Source organism: Bombina bombina, chromosome 4, assembly GCF_027579735.1.
Source record: "Bombina bombina isolate aBomBom1 chromosome 4, aBomBom1.pri, whole genome shotgun sequence".
In the NCBI taxonomy this organism is placed as follows: domain Eukaryota; kingdom Metazoa; phylum Chordata; class Amphibia; order Anura; family Bombinatoridae; genus Bombina; species Bombina bombina.
This window is the reverse complement of record NC_069502.1, coordinates 370,888,329-370,904,626: the sequence shown is the minus strand read 5'-3', so window position 1 is coordinate 370,904,626 and position 16,298 is coordinate 370,888,329. Positions and strand designations below refer to the sequence as shown.

The 16,298-nt window shown below is 37.7% G+C and overlaps 1 protein-coding gene across 2 annotated transcripts in view; it reads left to right on the top strand.

Annotated features, from left to right (window-relative positions):
• PLD1 (phospholipase D1) overlaps positions 1-16,298 on the top strand; it is a 505,989-nt gene that overhangs the window by 320,394 nt on the left and 169,297 nt on the right. For both annotated transcript variants that reach the window (XM_053710137.1, XM_053710138.1), the window contains exons 12-13: positions 6,779-6,860; positions 8,153-8,263. In XM_053710137.1, coding sequence (XP_053566112.1) covers positions 6,779-6,860; positions 8,153-8,263 — 193 coding nt within the window. The remainder of the gene's footprint in view (positions 1-6,778; positions 6,861-8,152; positions 8,264-16,298) is intronic.

The window sequence follows — 16,298 nt, the reverse complement described above, 5'->3', positions numbered from 1 at the left end:
TTAGTCCGGTGATGTAGATCAGTTGGTGAATGTCCTGACTACAAACGCTTGTTCTAGATCCAAGGGTCATAGATTCATATCCCGGCAGGGTTAATACAGCCCTTCAGCCTTTTTGAGGTCAGTTTATTTGGGTAATAACTGTTTTTATCAGCGGCTAATTTGGTTAACTCCGAGTGTAAGCACTGAAAACGTTTTTTTGTATCCTTCTGGGAGAAAAAAACACTATATAATTACTAGTTATTAGCCTGCATGAAGGTGCGGTTCTCAACCAGTCCTGGTGGGGGGCAGATTAAATTGTTTTTGGTTTAATTCAGTCCAAAATCTATATTATTCTTAGGGTTTGAATATATTTTTAGAATGAGACCTTTCAAGTTGGCGACTATAAGGACTATTATGCCTTTTGTTCAGCAAGGTCATTTCATGTCTACTCAATTTTACAGGATGTTTATCCTCATATTTTATTTCATCCAGACCACTTTTGGTTTCTGAGAGTCTCTTTTTTTAGATAAGCTTTACCAATTTATCGCTTTTCCATTTGGTCTAGTGATAGCTTTATGAATCTTTTCAAAGGTTCTGGGTGCCCTTCTTTCTGTAATAAGACAGTAGGTTATTATATGGTATCTTGGTATTAGCTTAATCTTTTCTTTTATTAGAATCTCTCATGAATCAACTAGTTTTGTTTCTTCAAGACATGGTTAGAGGATTTAATTTAACTAAGAGTTTCATGATTCCTCAGACAAGGGTCACCTCTTTTTGGGTTTCTAGATGGATTCTGTGTTCATGACTTTGTCTTTATCGGACAAAATTCAATTGTAATTGGTGTTAGCCTGTCTAACTTACAGTCTAGAACATTCCTTTCAGTGGCTATGTGCATAGAAGTTTTAGGTCTCATAACTTCAGCATCCAAGTCTTACAGGTTGGGGAGCTGTCTGAGGGTCTCTGACAGCACAAGTGGTTTGAAAACTTCAAGAGGTGAGGTTTCCAATCGAATTCCGTGCTTTTTTCAGAGCTCTTTCAGGCTTGGTCTCTTTTAGGACAGAACTTTTCATTTTGCTTTCAGACAGACAATATCACAACTGTGGCATATGTCAGTCATCAAATAGGGACTCACAGTTCCTTAGCAATTAAGAAGTATCTTGAATACGTTCTTAGGTGGAATTCATCTTCTGTCTAATTTCTACAATTTTTATCTCAGATTTAGACATTTGGGAAGTAGATTATCTCAGCCATCAGTCTTTACATCCGGGAGAGTGGTATCTCTATACAGATGTGTTTTCTCCATTTCCCAGGTAGCTTTTCAGGTCTAGGGATCCTCAGGCGGAAATGGTGGATACATTAGCAGTGTCTTGGTTTTGCAACCTGGCTATATCTTTCTGCCTCTGATTTTTTCTTCCAAGGGTGATCTTCAAGATCATATTGGAACAGTTCAATGTGTTTCTGATAGCATCAGCATGGCCTCACAGGTTTGGTATGTGAATCTTGTTCGGATATCCAGTTGCTATCCTTGGCCGCTTTCTCTTTGGCCAGCCCTCTTGTTTCAGGGGCCATTTTTCCATCGGGATCTCAAATTACTAATTTGAAGGTATGGAAATTGATTAGTGTTTAGTCATAGAGGTTTCTCTATCTCAGTTTTTATCACTAGGTTGCGGGCTTATAAGTCTGTTTCAAGGAACATGTATTATCAGGTTTGGAAAACCTATATTTTATGGTGTTCTTTTCATAAATTCTCTTGGCATTCTTTTAGAATTCCTAGGATTTTACAGTTTCTTCAGGATAGTTTGGATAAGTTTGTCTGAAACTTTTTTGAAGGGACAAATGTCTGTTTCTGTTTTATTTCCTAGAAAGATTGTTTAAACTTCTTGATATTCACAGTTTTGTTCAGGCTTTGGATTTTATCAAGCCTGTTTATTTATTCATTTCTCCTTTTTTGGAGTCTTAGATGCCCATTTATCAAGCTCCGAATGGTCTAAAGACCGCTGCTCCACAACCCTGTCCGCCTGCTCTGAGCAGGTGGACAAAGATTGCCGCAATTTAACCCGATCGAGGATCAGGTCCGACAGACCTTTAATAAATAGCCTCTATATTTGGTTTAAGGATTTCCAGGCTCTTTCTTTTTTAGCCTATATTTTCTTTGAAGATTATCTTTTTTTCTTGGAAAGTATTCTCTTTTAGCTATGTCTTCTGCTAGAAGAGTGTCTGATTTATCAGCTTTCTCCTGTGTGTCTCCTTATCTGACTTTTTTCAGCTAGATAAGTTGTTTTGTGGTCTTCTTTTTTACCCTAAGGTTGTGAATTTGAACAACATTAGTAGAGAAATTGTTGTTCCTTTTTTTGCGTCCTAATCTTAAAGAATTCTTTGAGAGTTCTTTACATTCTTTGGATATCACCTCTGCCATTTCTTTGACATCCTGGTTAAAGTTTTTGTTTCTCAAGGCTTATTTGGAAGCAGGGCAGGCTCTGCCCCAGAGATTTACAGCTCATTCTACTAAGTCCAGTTGCCATTTCTTGGGCTTTTTCCAGAATGAAGCTTCAGATGATCAAATTTGCAAAGCAGTAATTTGGTCTTCATTGCATACATTCTTGTTTTTACCATTTTTATGTATTTGCTTCTTCTGAAGCAGTCTTTGGTAGAAAAGTTCTTCAGGCAGCTGTCTCAGTTTGATTCTACTGCTTTTGATTTAAGTTTTTTTAAGAAAAACTTAATTATTTTGTGGATTTAATTTCTCAGTGGAAATAGCTGTTGTTATTTTATCCCTCCCTCTAGTGACTCTTCTGTGGACTTCCACATCTTGGGTATTTCTATCCCATACGTCACTAGCTCATGGACTCTTGACAATTACTTGAAAGAAAATATAATTTATGTAAGAACTTACCTGATTAATTTCTTTCATATTGGCAAGAGTCCATGGGGCCCACCCTTTTTATGGTGGTTATATTTTTTTTGTATAAAAGCACAATTATATTTCCAGTTCCTCTCCTTTTTGTTATCACCTCACTACTTGGCTATTCGTTAAACTGAATTGTGGGTGTGGTGGGAGGTGTATTTATAGGTATTTTGAGGTTTGGGAAACTTTGCCCCCTCCTGGTTGGAATATATATCCCATACGTCACTAGCTCATGGACTCTTGCCAATATGAAATAAATGAATTTATCAGGTAAGTGCTTACATAAATTATGTTTTTATGCAGTCTCTGATCAGAATCTGAAATCTTAATTTGGTATAAATTATCTTCCTGTGCCTACTTTGAGCCTATGCATTGCTTGGCCTTAAAGATGCTGTCTTGGAAGGTGCTTTTTTTGTTTACCCTCGGCTTGTGAATTTCCAATTTTTTGGCTATATCATATAAGCTCCCTTTAATTATTTTTTATTTAAACCAGGCAGTTTTGAGAATTAATAATTAATTTTTCCCCCAAGGTAGATTATATGGATACAATGAACCAGAAATTTGTGGTGCCTTCACTTTGTCCAGCTCCTAAGAGGAGAGACAATCTGGATGTGGTTAGAAGGCTGAAGTTGGCTTGAAGTGGAGATGACAATCTTTTGTCTAACCTCTGTCCTTTTTTTTTTTTTAGCAGTTTTTGAGTCATCCTAAGAGTCTTGTTGCAGCTTGGCACAAGACCTAAATTAGGGTGGCTGATAAATCACCCCCTTAGCATATTACATATTAATAATAATAATAAATGGAGTGGCTACTTGGTTGTCTAATCATATCTTTTAGTAAGTTGTATCCATTTTATGTTTTTCCCCAGATTAGACTCCTTGTTTCTGGATTGTTTTGCAGGCCATTGTGATTAACTATTCATCTGCCTTCTCTTAGTCCCTCCAATTCTGGTGGTCATGTGGACTTCACTGTTTTGGTATTAGATTCCAGAAGTTATGGATCGTAGATTTTCACCACCTTAGGAAAGAAAACATATTTATACTTACCTGAAAAATTAATTCATGATGGTGAGAGTCCATGAGACTGCCCATTTTGTTTTTGTGGTGATAGTTTCACTTTAACTGCCCCACTTTGTTCTATATTTTTGCCTTTTTATTTCACTTTCTGTTTTGCTATATTTAACTGAGGCTAGTAGAAAGAAATGCTGTGTTGGGGAAGCAAAGCTCTGGAATGTTAGGGGTGTGTTGCCTCCTCCTGCTGGGCAGGACCTAATACTCCACAAGTTAAATGCATACTAAATACAAATATTTTTTAGGCTTGCTTATTGGTTGGATGAATGTAGTCACCAATAAGCAAGTGCTATCCAGGGTGCTGATAGAGCATGCAATTTTAAGCAACTTTCTAATTTACTCCTATTATCAATTTTGTTTCATTCTCTTCTTTTGCTATCTTTATTTAAAAAGCAGAAATGTAAATTTTAGGAGCCGTCCCATTTTTGGTTCAGAACCCGAGTTACGCTTGCGTATTGATTGGCTGAATGTAGTCACCAATAAGCAAGTGCTACCCATGGTGCTGAATCTAAAATGGGCCAACTTTTAAGCTTTACATTCCTGCTTTTTAAATGAAGATAGCAAGAGAACAAAGAACATTGATAATAGGAGTAAATTAGAAAGTTACTTAAAATTGCATGCTCTATCTGAATCATAAAAGAAAAAAATTGGGTTTAGTATCCCTTTAAGGATTGTGGATCCTCGTCATAATGAAATAAATTAAAGTATTGTGTAAGCATATATTTTGTCATTTATTTGATAAAAAGGAGAACTGCTGTCAAATGTTCTCAATGCAAAGTATTCATGGAATTTACAATGTGCAAAGGGCTGGGAAAGCCTCACGATAACCATGTTTTCTAATGGATTGAAATGGACCCCATGGGGTCAATTTATCAAGTTCCGTATGGAGCTTAATGCCCCGTGTCTCTGATGAGCCTTCAGGCTCGCCGGAAACAGACGTTATGAAGCAGCAGTCTAAAGACCGATGCGCCATAACCTGTCTGCCTGCTCTGAGGCGGCGGACAGAAATCAACTCAATCAAATACGATCGGGTTGATTGACACCCCCTGCTAGCGGCCGATTGGCTGCAAATCTGCAGGGGGCAGCATTGCACCAGGAGTTCACAAGAACTGCTGGTGCAATGATAAATGCTGTCAATGGTCAGTGAACATGATACGCTACATGGCCCCCATGTGTATAACACCTGCAAAATATATGTCCTTTTCGATGTGCATTCATAAGCATCCTTAGTTGTTTTTTTTAAATAATTTTTATTGAGGTGAAACATACAATCAATATATGACCTATCTCAAGCTAATCATATATCTAAATGCATAATATTACAAAGTAACATAAATATTGTAAAATAGGACATCTTATAAATACTACCATAGGGTAATATAAAATACCAGGGAGAAGGAGTATCTCAAACTGTATCGGTTCATATGGAAAGATAAACCAGATATGTGGCACCTCATTTTTTACATTTTTTACTTATAGATATGGTCACATATCCCTTTTATTATAGTTAGGCAGCTAATAAAGTGTAATCCCCAATTAGTAATCTAGGGTCTCTCATGGACCCCTGACTATTAGTTTGGCTGAGGGGACTGTTAGGGGGGATAGGGAAACAAATAAAATAGGGTTTCCAAGGGTGCAGTTTCCTGTGCTTAACAAATAAGCGAGGTATGGGGGGGGAATTAGCGAATATGTACTATAAGAGTTCATATGACTATAAATATAATAACTTAGGATACAATGCATAAAATAGGAAGATATAAATGATTAGGTTGCAACATACATTATATGAGGCATAGATGAACTAGTGGGTGTGTTCTTTACCTATGCTTAGAGGAGAGAAAGTCAGTAGTATTTCGAGATAATTCCCAGAGTTCAATCCAAGAAGTGACTAACCTAGGGAGTATTTTCAATATAATAAGGGAGATGACTAGTATGCTCAAAATATGGTTAAGCCGGTGTCGATATCGCTTATCATAGGAATTGTTTGACTATAGCTATAATCTCTTATAACCAAAGGGCACCATAAATATACTCTTTTTGGATATAGTTTAAACAGACACAAGGTAAGTTTTTAGTTTCATAAAAACACATATGACGTAAAAGCAGTGCACCTTTTGCTGTTCTCAATATCACTCCTAAGGGAGGCTAGTGATGAAAACGCTTTGGTGCCGAGTATACAAAGCTGAGTTTGTTCTTACTTAAACAGTTATCTGTCCCTGCTAGGACTAAAATTGGTCACTTGTGTTTAGGGATATGCTCGTCCCCATAATAAAAACTATCTAGTCTATATACATTCTCAAAAATAAGGGGCACCCTGAGTAGCGTATATAGCTGCAAAATGTAAGCATATCTGACAAAACTCCCACCCAAATTGTCATAAGCTACTTTGTTATATAACATGAGTTAGATGGCTTTCTTATTATAACATTTTATTACTGATATTTTTATTAATCTCTGGAATTTACTTTGTTTCCTAGGAATAATTAAAGGGATATTAAACCCAAATTTTTACATTCATGATTCAGATAGAGCATGCAATTTTAAGCACCTTTCTAATTTACTCCTATTCTCATTTTTTTTTGTTCTCTTGGTATCTTTATTTTAAAAAGCAAGCTTAGGAGGCAGCCCATTTTTTTGTTCAGCACCATGGGTAGCGCTTGCTGATTGGTGGCTACATTGATAATAGGAATACATTAGAAAGTTGCTTAAAATTGCATGCTCTATCTGAATCATGAAAAAAAAAATTGGGTTTCATTTTAGTTTAAAATTTATGTATATTTAACTATTACTTGCATGTGAAGCTAAAGATGTTTTTTAATAATTCTAGGTTAAGCCCTGAAATCTTTCTCAAGCGTCCAGTTGTAGAAGGCAACCGATGGAGATTGGACTGCATCCTAAAAAGAAAAGCGGTAAGTTTATTTAATAAGAACATTTTAAACTAAGTGGCAGAGTATAACATGTTTTTATTTATTTATTTTTTGTTTGGGACTTTTTTGTTTACAACTATATATAAAAAAATACATTAAAAGGACAAAATGTTCAAATCAAAAGATTAAAACGCTGCTTTTTAAAACTGTGCTGTTAATTCAACTGAAATAAGCAGTATATTTACTATTAACATGTTCTGTTGCTTTTCCTTCTAAATAGTTATTTACTCCCCCCCCCCCCACCAAAGAGAGAGGGCGGAGGGTGCACTTGTTAATCGAAAGCAAGGGCGCCCTCTGTGTCCACTAGAGCTAGGCAAAGGAATAGCTTTTCCTTTTTTGTGATTTCTAGGATCAGGATCGCTTCCACCGCTTGAAGGAACCAACGACGTACAGGGTACGTCCTTGGTCGTTAAGGACATTTTTTTGTAGGACGTTGGTCCTTAAGGGGTTAAATGATATTATTTTCTTTCAGGATTATGAGAGTCCACAACCCTCCGCCATATCTCTTTAGTGCTTGGCGGCAGATTTTTATTTGTACCTCTATAGGGCCTGCTTTGTCTTTCCTACCTATCTGTTTCCTTTTTTCTCTGCTCGGCTTTAAACTGAGTAGTGAGAGGAAGTGGGAGCAATTAAAAGCCCAGGATCCCACATTATCCTATATTAAAAACAGAACAAACAGTGTAGTACACAAAAATGTTCTCACAGGTTAGTCCGGATTAAAGGGATATGAAACCCACAATTTCTTTTCTTTCATGATTCAGATAGAGCATGACATTTTAAACAAATTTCTAATTTACTTCTATTAGAAAAATGTATTAGTTCTCTTGGTATCTTTTGTTGAAAAGCAGGGACAAAAGCTCAGGAGCATGCTCGTGTCTGGAACATTATATGGCAGCAGTTTTGCAAGAATGTTATCCATTTGCAAGAGCACTAGATGGCAGCACTATTTCCAACCATGTAGTTCACCAGATGCCTACCTAGGTATCTCTTCAACAAAGAATACCATGAGAACAAAGCACATTTGATAATAGAAGTAAATCGGAATATTTTTTTTATTTATTTTTTGTAAGTTGAATAAAAAAAAAAAGTTTGTTTTTCATATCCCTTTTACATTTTGCCACAGCCTCCCCCTAATCTTTAGCTAACACTCACTTGAAATATGCATTTCACTGAGATAACTAGTGCGCATTTCTACTTCTCCTATTGAATACACATGAGACAACTGCTTAACTTACCAATATCAAACATCTGATTCCTGTGTTATTTACCAACAGCAACAAGGTGTGAAAATATTTGTCATGCTGTACAAGGAAGTAGAACTGGCTCTGGGGATCAACAGTGAGTACAGCAAGAGGACACTGCTCCGTGTGCATCCTAATATTAAGGTATGGGCTTTCTCATATATTGTGTGCTGCAGTAGAGTACTTCATTTGAATATCTGAGGATCATGACACAAACCTAGACCCTAAGGATCTGGCAGACTTTGCACCCAGTCACCATCTAATTTGCTGAATAGCTTCTTAGCATAGCCTCTGGATGGTTTACTGAGAATGGTCTATTATTTCTCAACTTTAGTATTAGACTACTTAAAGGGACAGTAAACCTAAAAAATAATGTTATATAATTCTGCACTATGTGCAGAATTATATAACATTATTTAGGTGCTATAGCCATAAAACCCTTTTTTCACTTTTAATATTTAAAAAACGTACCGCTTTTACAGACCCGCTCTCTGCTCTCTGCTGAGCGGGTCTGTTTTTTTTTAGTCAGCGCATCGGGCCAGCTGTATAGTCACAGCCCGGCCCGACCGCACCATAGCATTAAGTGAAGCTTGCTCCTGCTGTCAGACAGAGCAGGAGCGAGCTGCACTTAGTCTTATGGCGCGGTCGGGCCGGGCTGTGACTATACAGCTGGCCCGATGCGCTGACTAAAAAAAACAGACCCGCTCAGCAGAGAGCGGGTCTTTAAAAGCGGTATGTTTTTTAAATATTAAAAGTGAAAAAAGGGTTTTATGGCTATAGCACCTAAATAATGTTATATAATTCTGCACATAGTGCAGAATTATATAACATTATTTTTTAGGTTTACTGTCCCTTTAAAGCTAGATTACTAGTGGCACACTAACTTGCGCGCAAACATACAGCTTTTTGCGTGCGCTGGAAATAGCGTTCGTATTACAATTTGAAAGTAAACCCGTACGCAAGAGCACAATTGCATTTTACACTCGTCAGGTAAGTGTGACTGAAAACCTGTATTATGGGTAGTGCGTTAAAAAAATAAATAAAAAAAAATGTTCCACTAAACACAATATAATGACATTGAAAATTACAGTTACATTCATATAAACAATATCTAATAAAAATTATTCTTATAAATATTTAAATAAGTTATAAGGGTGCCAAGATATAGCTGTTTGACTACAAAGGGCTATATTTTATATATACAAACATATACATGTCTAAATAAATAAAAAAAAATAATATATATATATATATATATATATATATATATATATATGTGTGTGTGTGTGTGTAATACATTTGTGTTTTATTGTATATTTACTGTACATATTTCACATGTCATTTCTTTACATACAGGACAAAGTTATTTTTATTGTAAATATATATTCCTATCTATTCCTATAGCTATATATTTTAAATTAACATATATATGTGCGTGTGTATATATATATATATATATATATATATATATATATATATATATACTGTGTGTGTGTGTATATATACATATATATATATATATATATATATATGTACAACACACAGAGGAAGTCCAGCACTCACTTACAAGCTCTCAGCTAAGATTAAAAGCAAAAAAAAAAGCCCAGGTAGCACGACAAGGTCCCTTCCAAAAACCTGGGACTCTAAAACAGCCACACAATGCAAGCTCTCAATCCAACAAACTGGGAACAAGTGAAGTGTGCACAGGCTTATGTAATCACCCCAGACATATACAAAACACGGAAGGGGACTTCACTCTCATACCGGACCAGGTACACATCCCTTGACCCTGCAACATGCTCAGCCCAGGCCCCCTTCCGTGTTTTGTATATATGTGTGTGTATGTATGTATGTATGTGTGTATGTATGTATGTGTGTATGTATATATATATATATATATATATATATATATATATATATATATATGTATATGTATGTATATATATATATATATATATATATGTATATGTATGTATTAGGGATGGGCGAATGTTTCACAACATTAGAAAAACGGCACAAATTTTAACACATTCGTTCGTTCGAATCGAATTTCGAATGTTTACATAACATTCTAACATTCGATTTTCGAATGTTCGGTTTCGAATTTTACGATTACATTCGAAAATATTCGAATTCGAGAAATTCGAATTTAGATTGTAATAGTATTTCTAATGCTTTTTCTTTAAATGTAATATTCGAATTATGCAATATTCGAATTCGAAAAATTTGAATTTAGATTGTAATAGTATTTCTAATGCTTTTTCTTTAAATGTAATATTCGAATTATGCAATATTCAAATTCGAAAAATTCGAATTTAGATTGTAATAGTATTTCTAATGCTTTTTCTTTAAATGTAATATTCGAATTATGCAATATTCAAATTCGAAAAATTCGAATTTAGATTGTAATAGTATTTCTAATGCTTTTTCTTTAAATGTAATATTCGAATTATGCAATACGTGTATTCGAATTCGAAAAATTTGAATTTAGATTGTAATAGTATTTCTAATGCTTTTTCTTTTAATGTAATATTCGAATTATGCAATACGTGTATTCAAATTCGAAAAATTTGAATTTAGATTGTAATAGTATTTCTAATGCTTTTTCTTTAAATGTAATATTCGAATTATGCAATATTCGAATTCGAAAAATTCAAATTTAGATTGTAATAGTATTTCTAATGCTTTTTCTTTAAATGTAATATTCGAATTATGCAATATTCGAATTCGAAAAATTCGAATTTAGATTGTAATAGTATTTCTAATGCTTTTAAATGTAATATTCGAATTATGCAATATTCGAATTCAAAAAATTCGAATTTATATTCGAATTCGAAAAATTCGAATTTATATTCGAATTAGAAATATTCGAATTTATATTCGAATTCGAAAAATTCGAATTTCGAATGTAGACATTCAATATAATTATAAACATTCGAATTCGAAAATGACATTCGAAAACTGTAAATAACATTCAAATTCGAAAGTGACATTCGAAAACTGTAAATAACATTCGATTTTCGAATTTTTAAGAATATTCGTTCTTATCGACATTCGAATTTAGAATTCGAATTTCGGTAATAACATTCGTTCTACATTCGAAATTCGAAAATTTGCACATTCGCCCATCCCTAGTATGTATGTGTGTGTGTATATATATATATATATATATATATATATATATATATGTATGTATGTATGTGTGTTTGTATGTGTATATATGTGTGTGTATGTATGTTTATATATATATATATATATATATATATATATATGTGTGTGTGTATGTATATATATATATATATATATATATATATATATATATATATATATATATATATAACATAATTTATGCTTACCTGATAAATTCCTTTCTTCTGTTGTGTGATCAGTCCACGGGTCATCATTACTTCTGGGATATAACTCCTCCCCAACAGGAAATGCAAGAGGATTCACCCAGCAGAGCTGCATATAGCTCCTCCCCTCTACGTCAGTCCCAGTCATTCGACCAAGAATCAACGAGAAAGGAGTAACCAAGGGTGAAGTGGTGACTGGAGTATAATTTAAAAGATATTTACCTGCCTTAAAACAGGGCGGGCCGTGGACTGATCACACAACAGAAGAAAGGAATTTATCAGGTAAGCATAAATTATGTTTTCTTCTGTTATGTGTGATCAGTCCACGGGTCATCATTACTTCTGGGATACCAATACCAAAGCAAAAGTACACGGATGACGGGAGGGATAGGCAGGCTCATTATACAGAAGGAACCACTGCCTGAAGAACCTTTCTCCCAAAAATAGCCTCCGAAGAAGCAAAAGTGTCAAATTTGTAAAATTTGGAAAAAGTATGAAGCGAAGACCAAGTTGCAGCCTTGCAAATCTGTTCAACAGAGGCCTCATTCTTAAAGGCCCAAGTGGAAGCCACAGCTCTAGTGGAGTGAGCTGTAATTCTTTCAGGAGGCTGCTGTCCAGCAGTCTCATAGGCTAAACGTATTATGCTACGAAGCCAAAAAGAGAGAGAGGTAGCAGAAGCTTTTTGACCTCTCCTCTGTCCAGAGTAAACGACAAACAAGGAAGAAGTCTGGCGAAAATCTTTAGTTGCCTGCAAGTAGAACTTGAGGGCACGAACTACATCCAGATTGTGTAAAAGACGTTCCTTCTTTGAAGAAGGATTTGGACACAAGGATGGGACAACAATCTCTTGATTGATGTTCCTGTTAGTGACTACCTTAGGTAAGAACCCAGGTTTAGTACGCAGAACTACCTTGTCTGAGTGAAAAATCAGATAAGGGGAATCACAATGTAAGGCTGATAACTCAGAGACTCTTCGAGCCGAGGAAATAGCCATTAAAAACAGAACTTTCCAAGATAACATTTTTATATCAATGGAATGAAGGGGTTCAAACGGAACACCCTGTAAAACGTTAAGAACTAAGTTTAAACTCCATGGTGGAGCAACAGCTTTAAACACAGGCTTGATCCTAGCTAAAGCCTGACAAAAGGACTGGACGTCTGGATTTTCTGACAGACGTCTGTGTAACAAGATGGACAGAGCTGAAATCTGTCCCTTTAATGAACTAGCTGATAAACCCTTTTCTAAACCTTCTTGTAGAAAAGACAATATCCTAGCGATCCTAACCTTACTCCAGGAGTAACCTTTGGATTCGCACCAGTATAGGTATTTCCGCCATATTTTATGGTAAATCCTTCTGGTAACAGGCTTCCTAGCCTGAATCAGGGTATCAATAACCGACTCAGAAAAACCACGTTTTGATAAAATCAAGCGTTCAATTTCCAAGCAGTCAGCTTCAGAGAAGTTAGATTTTGATGTTTGAATGGACCCTGTATCAGAAGGTCCTGTCTTAGAGGTAGAGACCAAGGCGGACAGGATGACATGTCCACTAGATCTGCATACCAAGTCCTGCGTGGCCAAGCAGGTGCTATTAGAATTACTGATGCTCTCTCCTGTTTGATTTTGGCAATCAATCGAGGAAGCAGCGGGAAGGGTGGAAACACATAAGCCATCCTGAAGTTCCAAGGTGCTGTCAAAGCATCTATCAGAACTGCTCCCGGATCCCTGGATCTGGACCCGTAGCGAGGAAGTTTGGCGTTCTGGCGAGACGCCATGAGATCTATCTCTGGTTTGCCCCAACGTCGAAGTATTTGGGCAAAGACCTCCGGATGAAGTTCCCACTCCCCCGGATGAAGAGTCTGGCGACTCAAGAAATCCGCCTCCCAGTTCTCCACTCCCGGGATGTGGATTGCTGACAGGTGGCAAGAGTGAGACTCTGCCCAGCGAATTATCTTTGATACTTCCATCATTGCTAGGGAGCTTCTTGTCCCTCCCTGATGGTTGATGTAAGCTACAGTCGTGATGTTGTCCGACTGAAACCTGATGAACCCCCGAGTTATTAACTGGGGCCAAGCCAGAAGGGCATTGAGAACTGCTCTCAATTCCAGAATGTTTATTGGAAGGAGACTCTCTTCCTGATTCCATAGTCCCTGAGCCTTCAGAGAATTCCAGACAGCGCCCCAACCTAGTAGGCTGGCGTCTGTTGTTACTATTGTCCAGTCTGGCCTGCTGAATGGCATCCCCCTGGACAGGTGTGGCCGATAAAGCCACCATAGAAGAGAATTTCTGGTCTCTTGATTCAGATTCAGAGTAGGGGACAAATCTGAGTAATCCCCATTCCACTGACTTAGCATGCATAATTGCAGCGGTCTGAGGTGTAGGCGTGCAAAAGGTACTATGTCCATTGCCGCTACCATTAAGCCGATCACCTCCATGCATTGAGCTACTGACGGGTGTTGAATGGAATGAAGGACGCGGCATGCATTTTGAAGTTTTGTTAACCTGTCTTCTGTCAGGTAAATCTTCATTTCTACAGAATCTATAAGAGTCCCCAAGAATGGAACTCTTGTGAGAGGAAAGAGAGAACTCTTCTTTTCGTTCACTTTCCATCCATGCGACCTTAGAAATGCCAGAACTAACTCTGTATGAGACTTGGCAGTTTGAAAGCTTGAAGCTTGTATTAGAATGTCGTCTAGGTACGGAGCTACCGAAATCCCTCGCGGTCTTAGTACCGCTAGAAGGGCACCCAGAACCTTTGTGAAGATTCTTGGAGCCGTAGCCAATCCGAATGGAAGAGCTACAAACTGGTAGTGCCTGTCTAAGAAGGCAAACCTTAGATACCGGTGATGATCTTTGTGGATCGGTATGTGAAGGTAAGCATCCTTTAAATCCACTGTGGTCATGTACTGACCCTCTTGGATCATGGGTAAGATTGTCCGAATAGTTTCCATTTTGAACGATGGAACTCTTAGGAATTTGTTTAGAGTCTTTAAATCTAAGATTGGCCTGAAAGTTCCCTCTTTTTTGGGAACCACAAACAGGTTTGAGTAAAACCCTTGTCCTTGTTCCGACCACGGAACCGGATGGATCACTCCCATTGTTAACAGATCTTGTACGCAGCGTAGAAACGCTTCTTTCTTTATCTGGTTTGTTGACAACCTTGACAGATGAAATCTCCCTCTTGGGGGAGATAATTTGAAGTCTAGAAGGTATCCCTGAGATATGATCTCTAGTGCCCAGGGATCCTGAACATCTCTTGCCCAGGCCTGGGCGAAGAGAGAGAGTCTGCCCCCTACTAGATCCGGTCCCGGATCGGGGGCTCTCGGTTCATGCTGTCTTTGGGGCAGCAGCAGGTTTCCTGGCCTGCTTGCTTTTGTTCCAGGACTGGTTAGGCTTCCAGCCTTGCCTGTAACGAGCAACAGCTCCTTCCTGTTTTGGTGCAGTGGAGGTTGATGCTGCTCCTGTTTTGAAATTCCGAAAGGGACGAAAATTAGACTGTCTAGCCTTAGCTTTGGCCTTGTCTTGAGGTAGGGCGTGGCCCTTACCTCCCGTAATGTCAGCGATAATTTCTTTCAAACCGGGCCCGAATAAGGACTGCCCCTTGAAAGGTATATTAAGTAATTTGGACTTAGAAGTAACATCAGCTGACCAGGATTTTAGCCACAGTGCCCTGCGTGCCTGTATGGCGAATCCTGAGTTCTTAGCCGTAAGTTTGGTTAAATGTACTACGGCCTCCGAAATGAAAGAATTAGCTAGTTTAAGGACTCTAAGCCTGTCCGTAATGTCGTCTAGCGTAGAGGAACTAAGGTTCTCTTCAAGCGACTCAATCCAAAATGCTGCCGCAGCCGTAATCGGCGCGATACATGCAAGGGGTTGTAATATAAAACCTTGTTGAATAAACATTTTCTTAAGGTAACCCTCTAATTTTTTATCCATTGGATCTGAGAAAGCACAGCTATCCTCCACCGGGATAGTGGTACGCTTAGCTAAAGTAGAAACTGCTCCCTCCACCTTGGGGACCGTTTGCCATAAGTCCCGAGTGGTGGCGTCTATTGGAAACATCTTTCTAAATATTGGAGGGGGTGAGAACGGCACACCGGGTCTATCCCACTCCTTAGTAACAATTTCAGTTAGTCTCTTAGGTATAGGAAAAACGTCAGTACTCGCCGGTACCCGCAAAGTATTTATCCAACCTACACAGTTTCTCTGGTATTGCAACGGTGTTACAATCGTTGAGAGCTGCTAAGACCTCCCCTAGTAGTACACGGAGGTTCTCCAATTTAAATTTAAAATTTGAAATATCTGAGTCCAATCTGTTTGGATCAGAACCGTCACCCACAGAATGAAGCTCTCCGTCCTCATGCTCTGCGAGCTGTGACGCAGTATCAGACATGGCCCTAGCATTGTCAGCGCACTCTGTTCTCACCCCAGAGTGATCACGCTTGCCTCTTAGTTCTGGTAATTTAGACAAAACTTCAGTCATAACAGTAGCCATATCTTGTAATGTTATCTGTAATGGCCGCCCAGATGTACTAGGCGCCAAAATATCACGCACCTCCCGGGCGGGAGATGCAGGTACTGTCGCGTGAGGCGAGTTAGTCGGCATAACTCTCCCCTCGCTGTTTGGTGAAATTTGTTCACATTGTACAGATTGACTTTTATTTAAAGTAGCATCAATACAGTTAGTACATAAATTTCTATTGGGCTCCACCTTGGCATTGGAACAAATGACACAGATATCTTCCTCTGAGTCAGACATGTTTAACACACTAGCAAAAAAACTTACAACTTGGTTATAATCTTTTTTAGTAAAAAAACGCACTGTGCC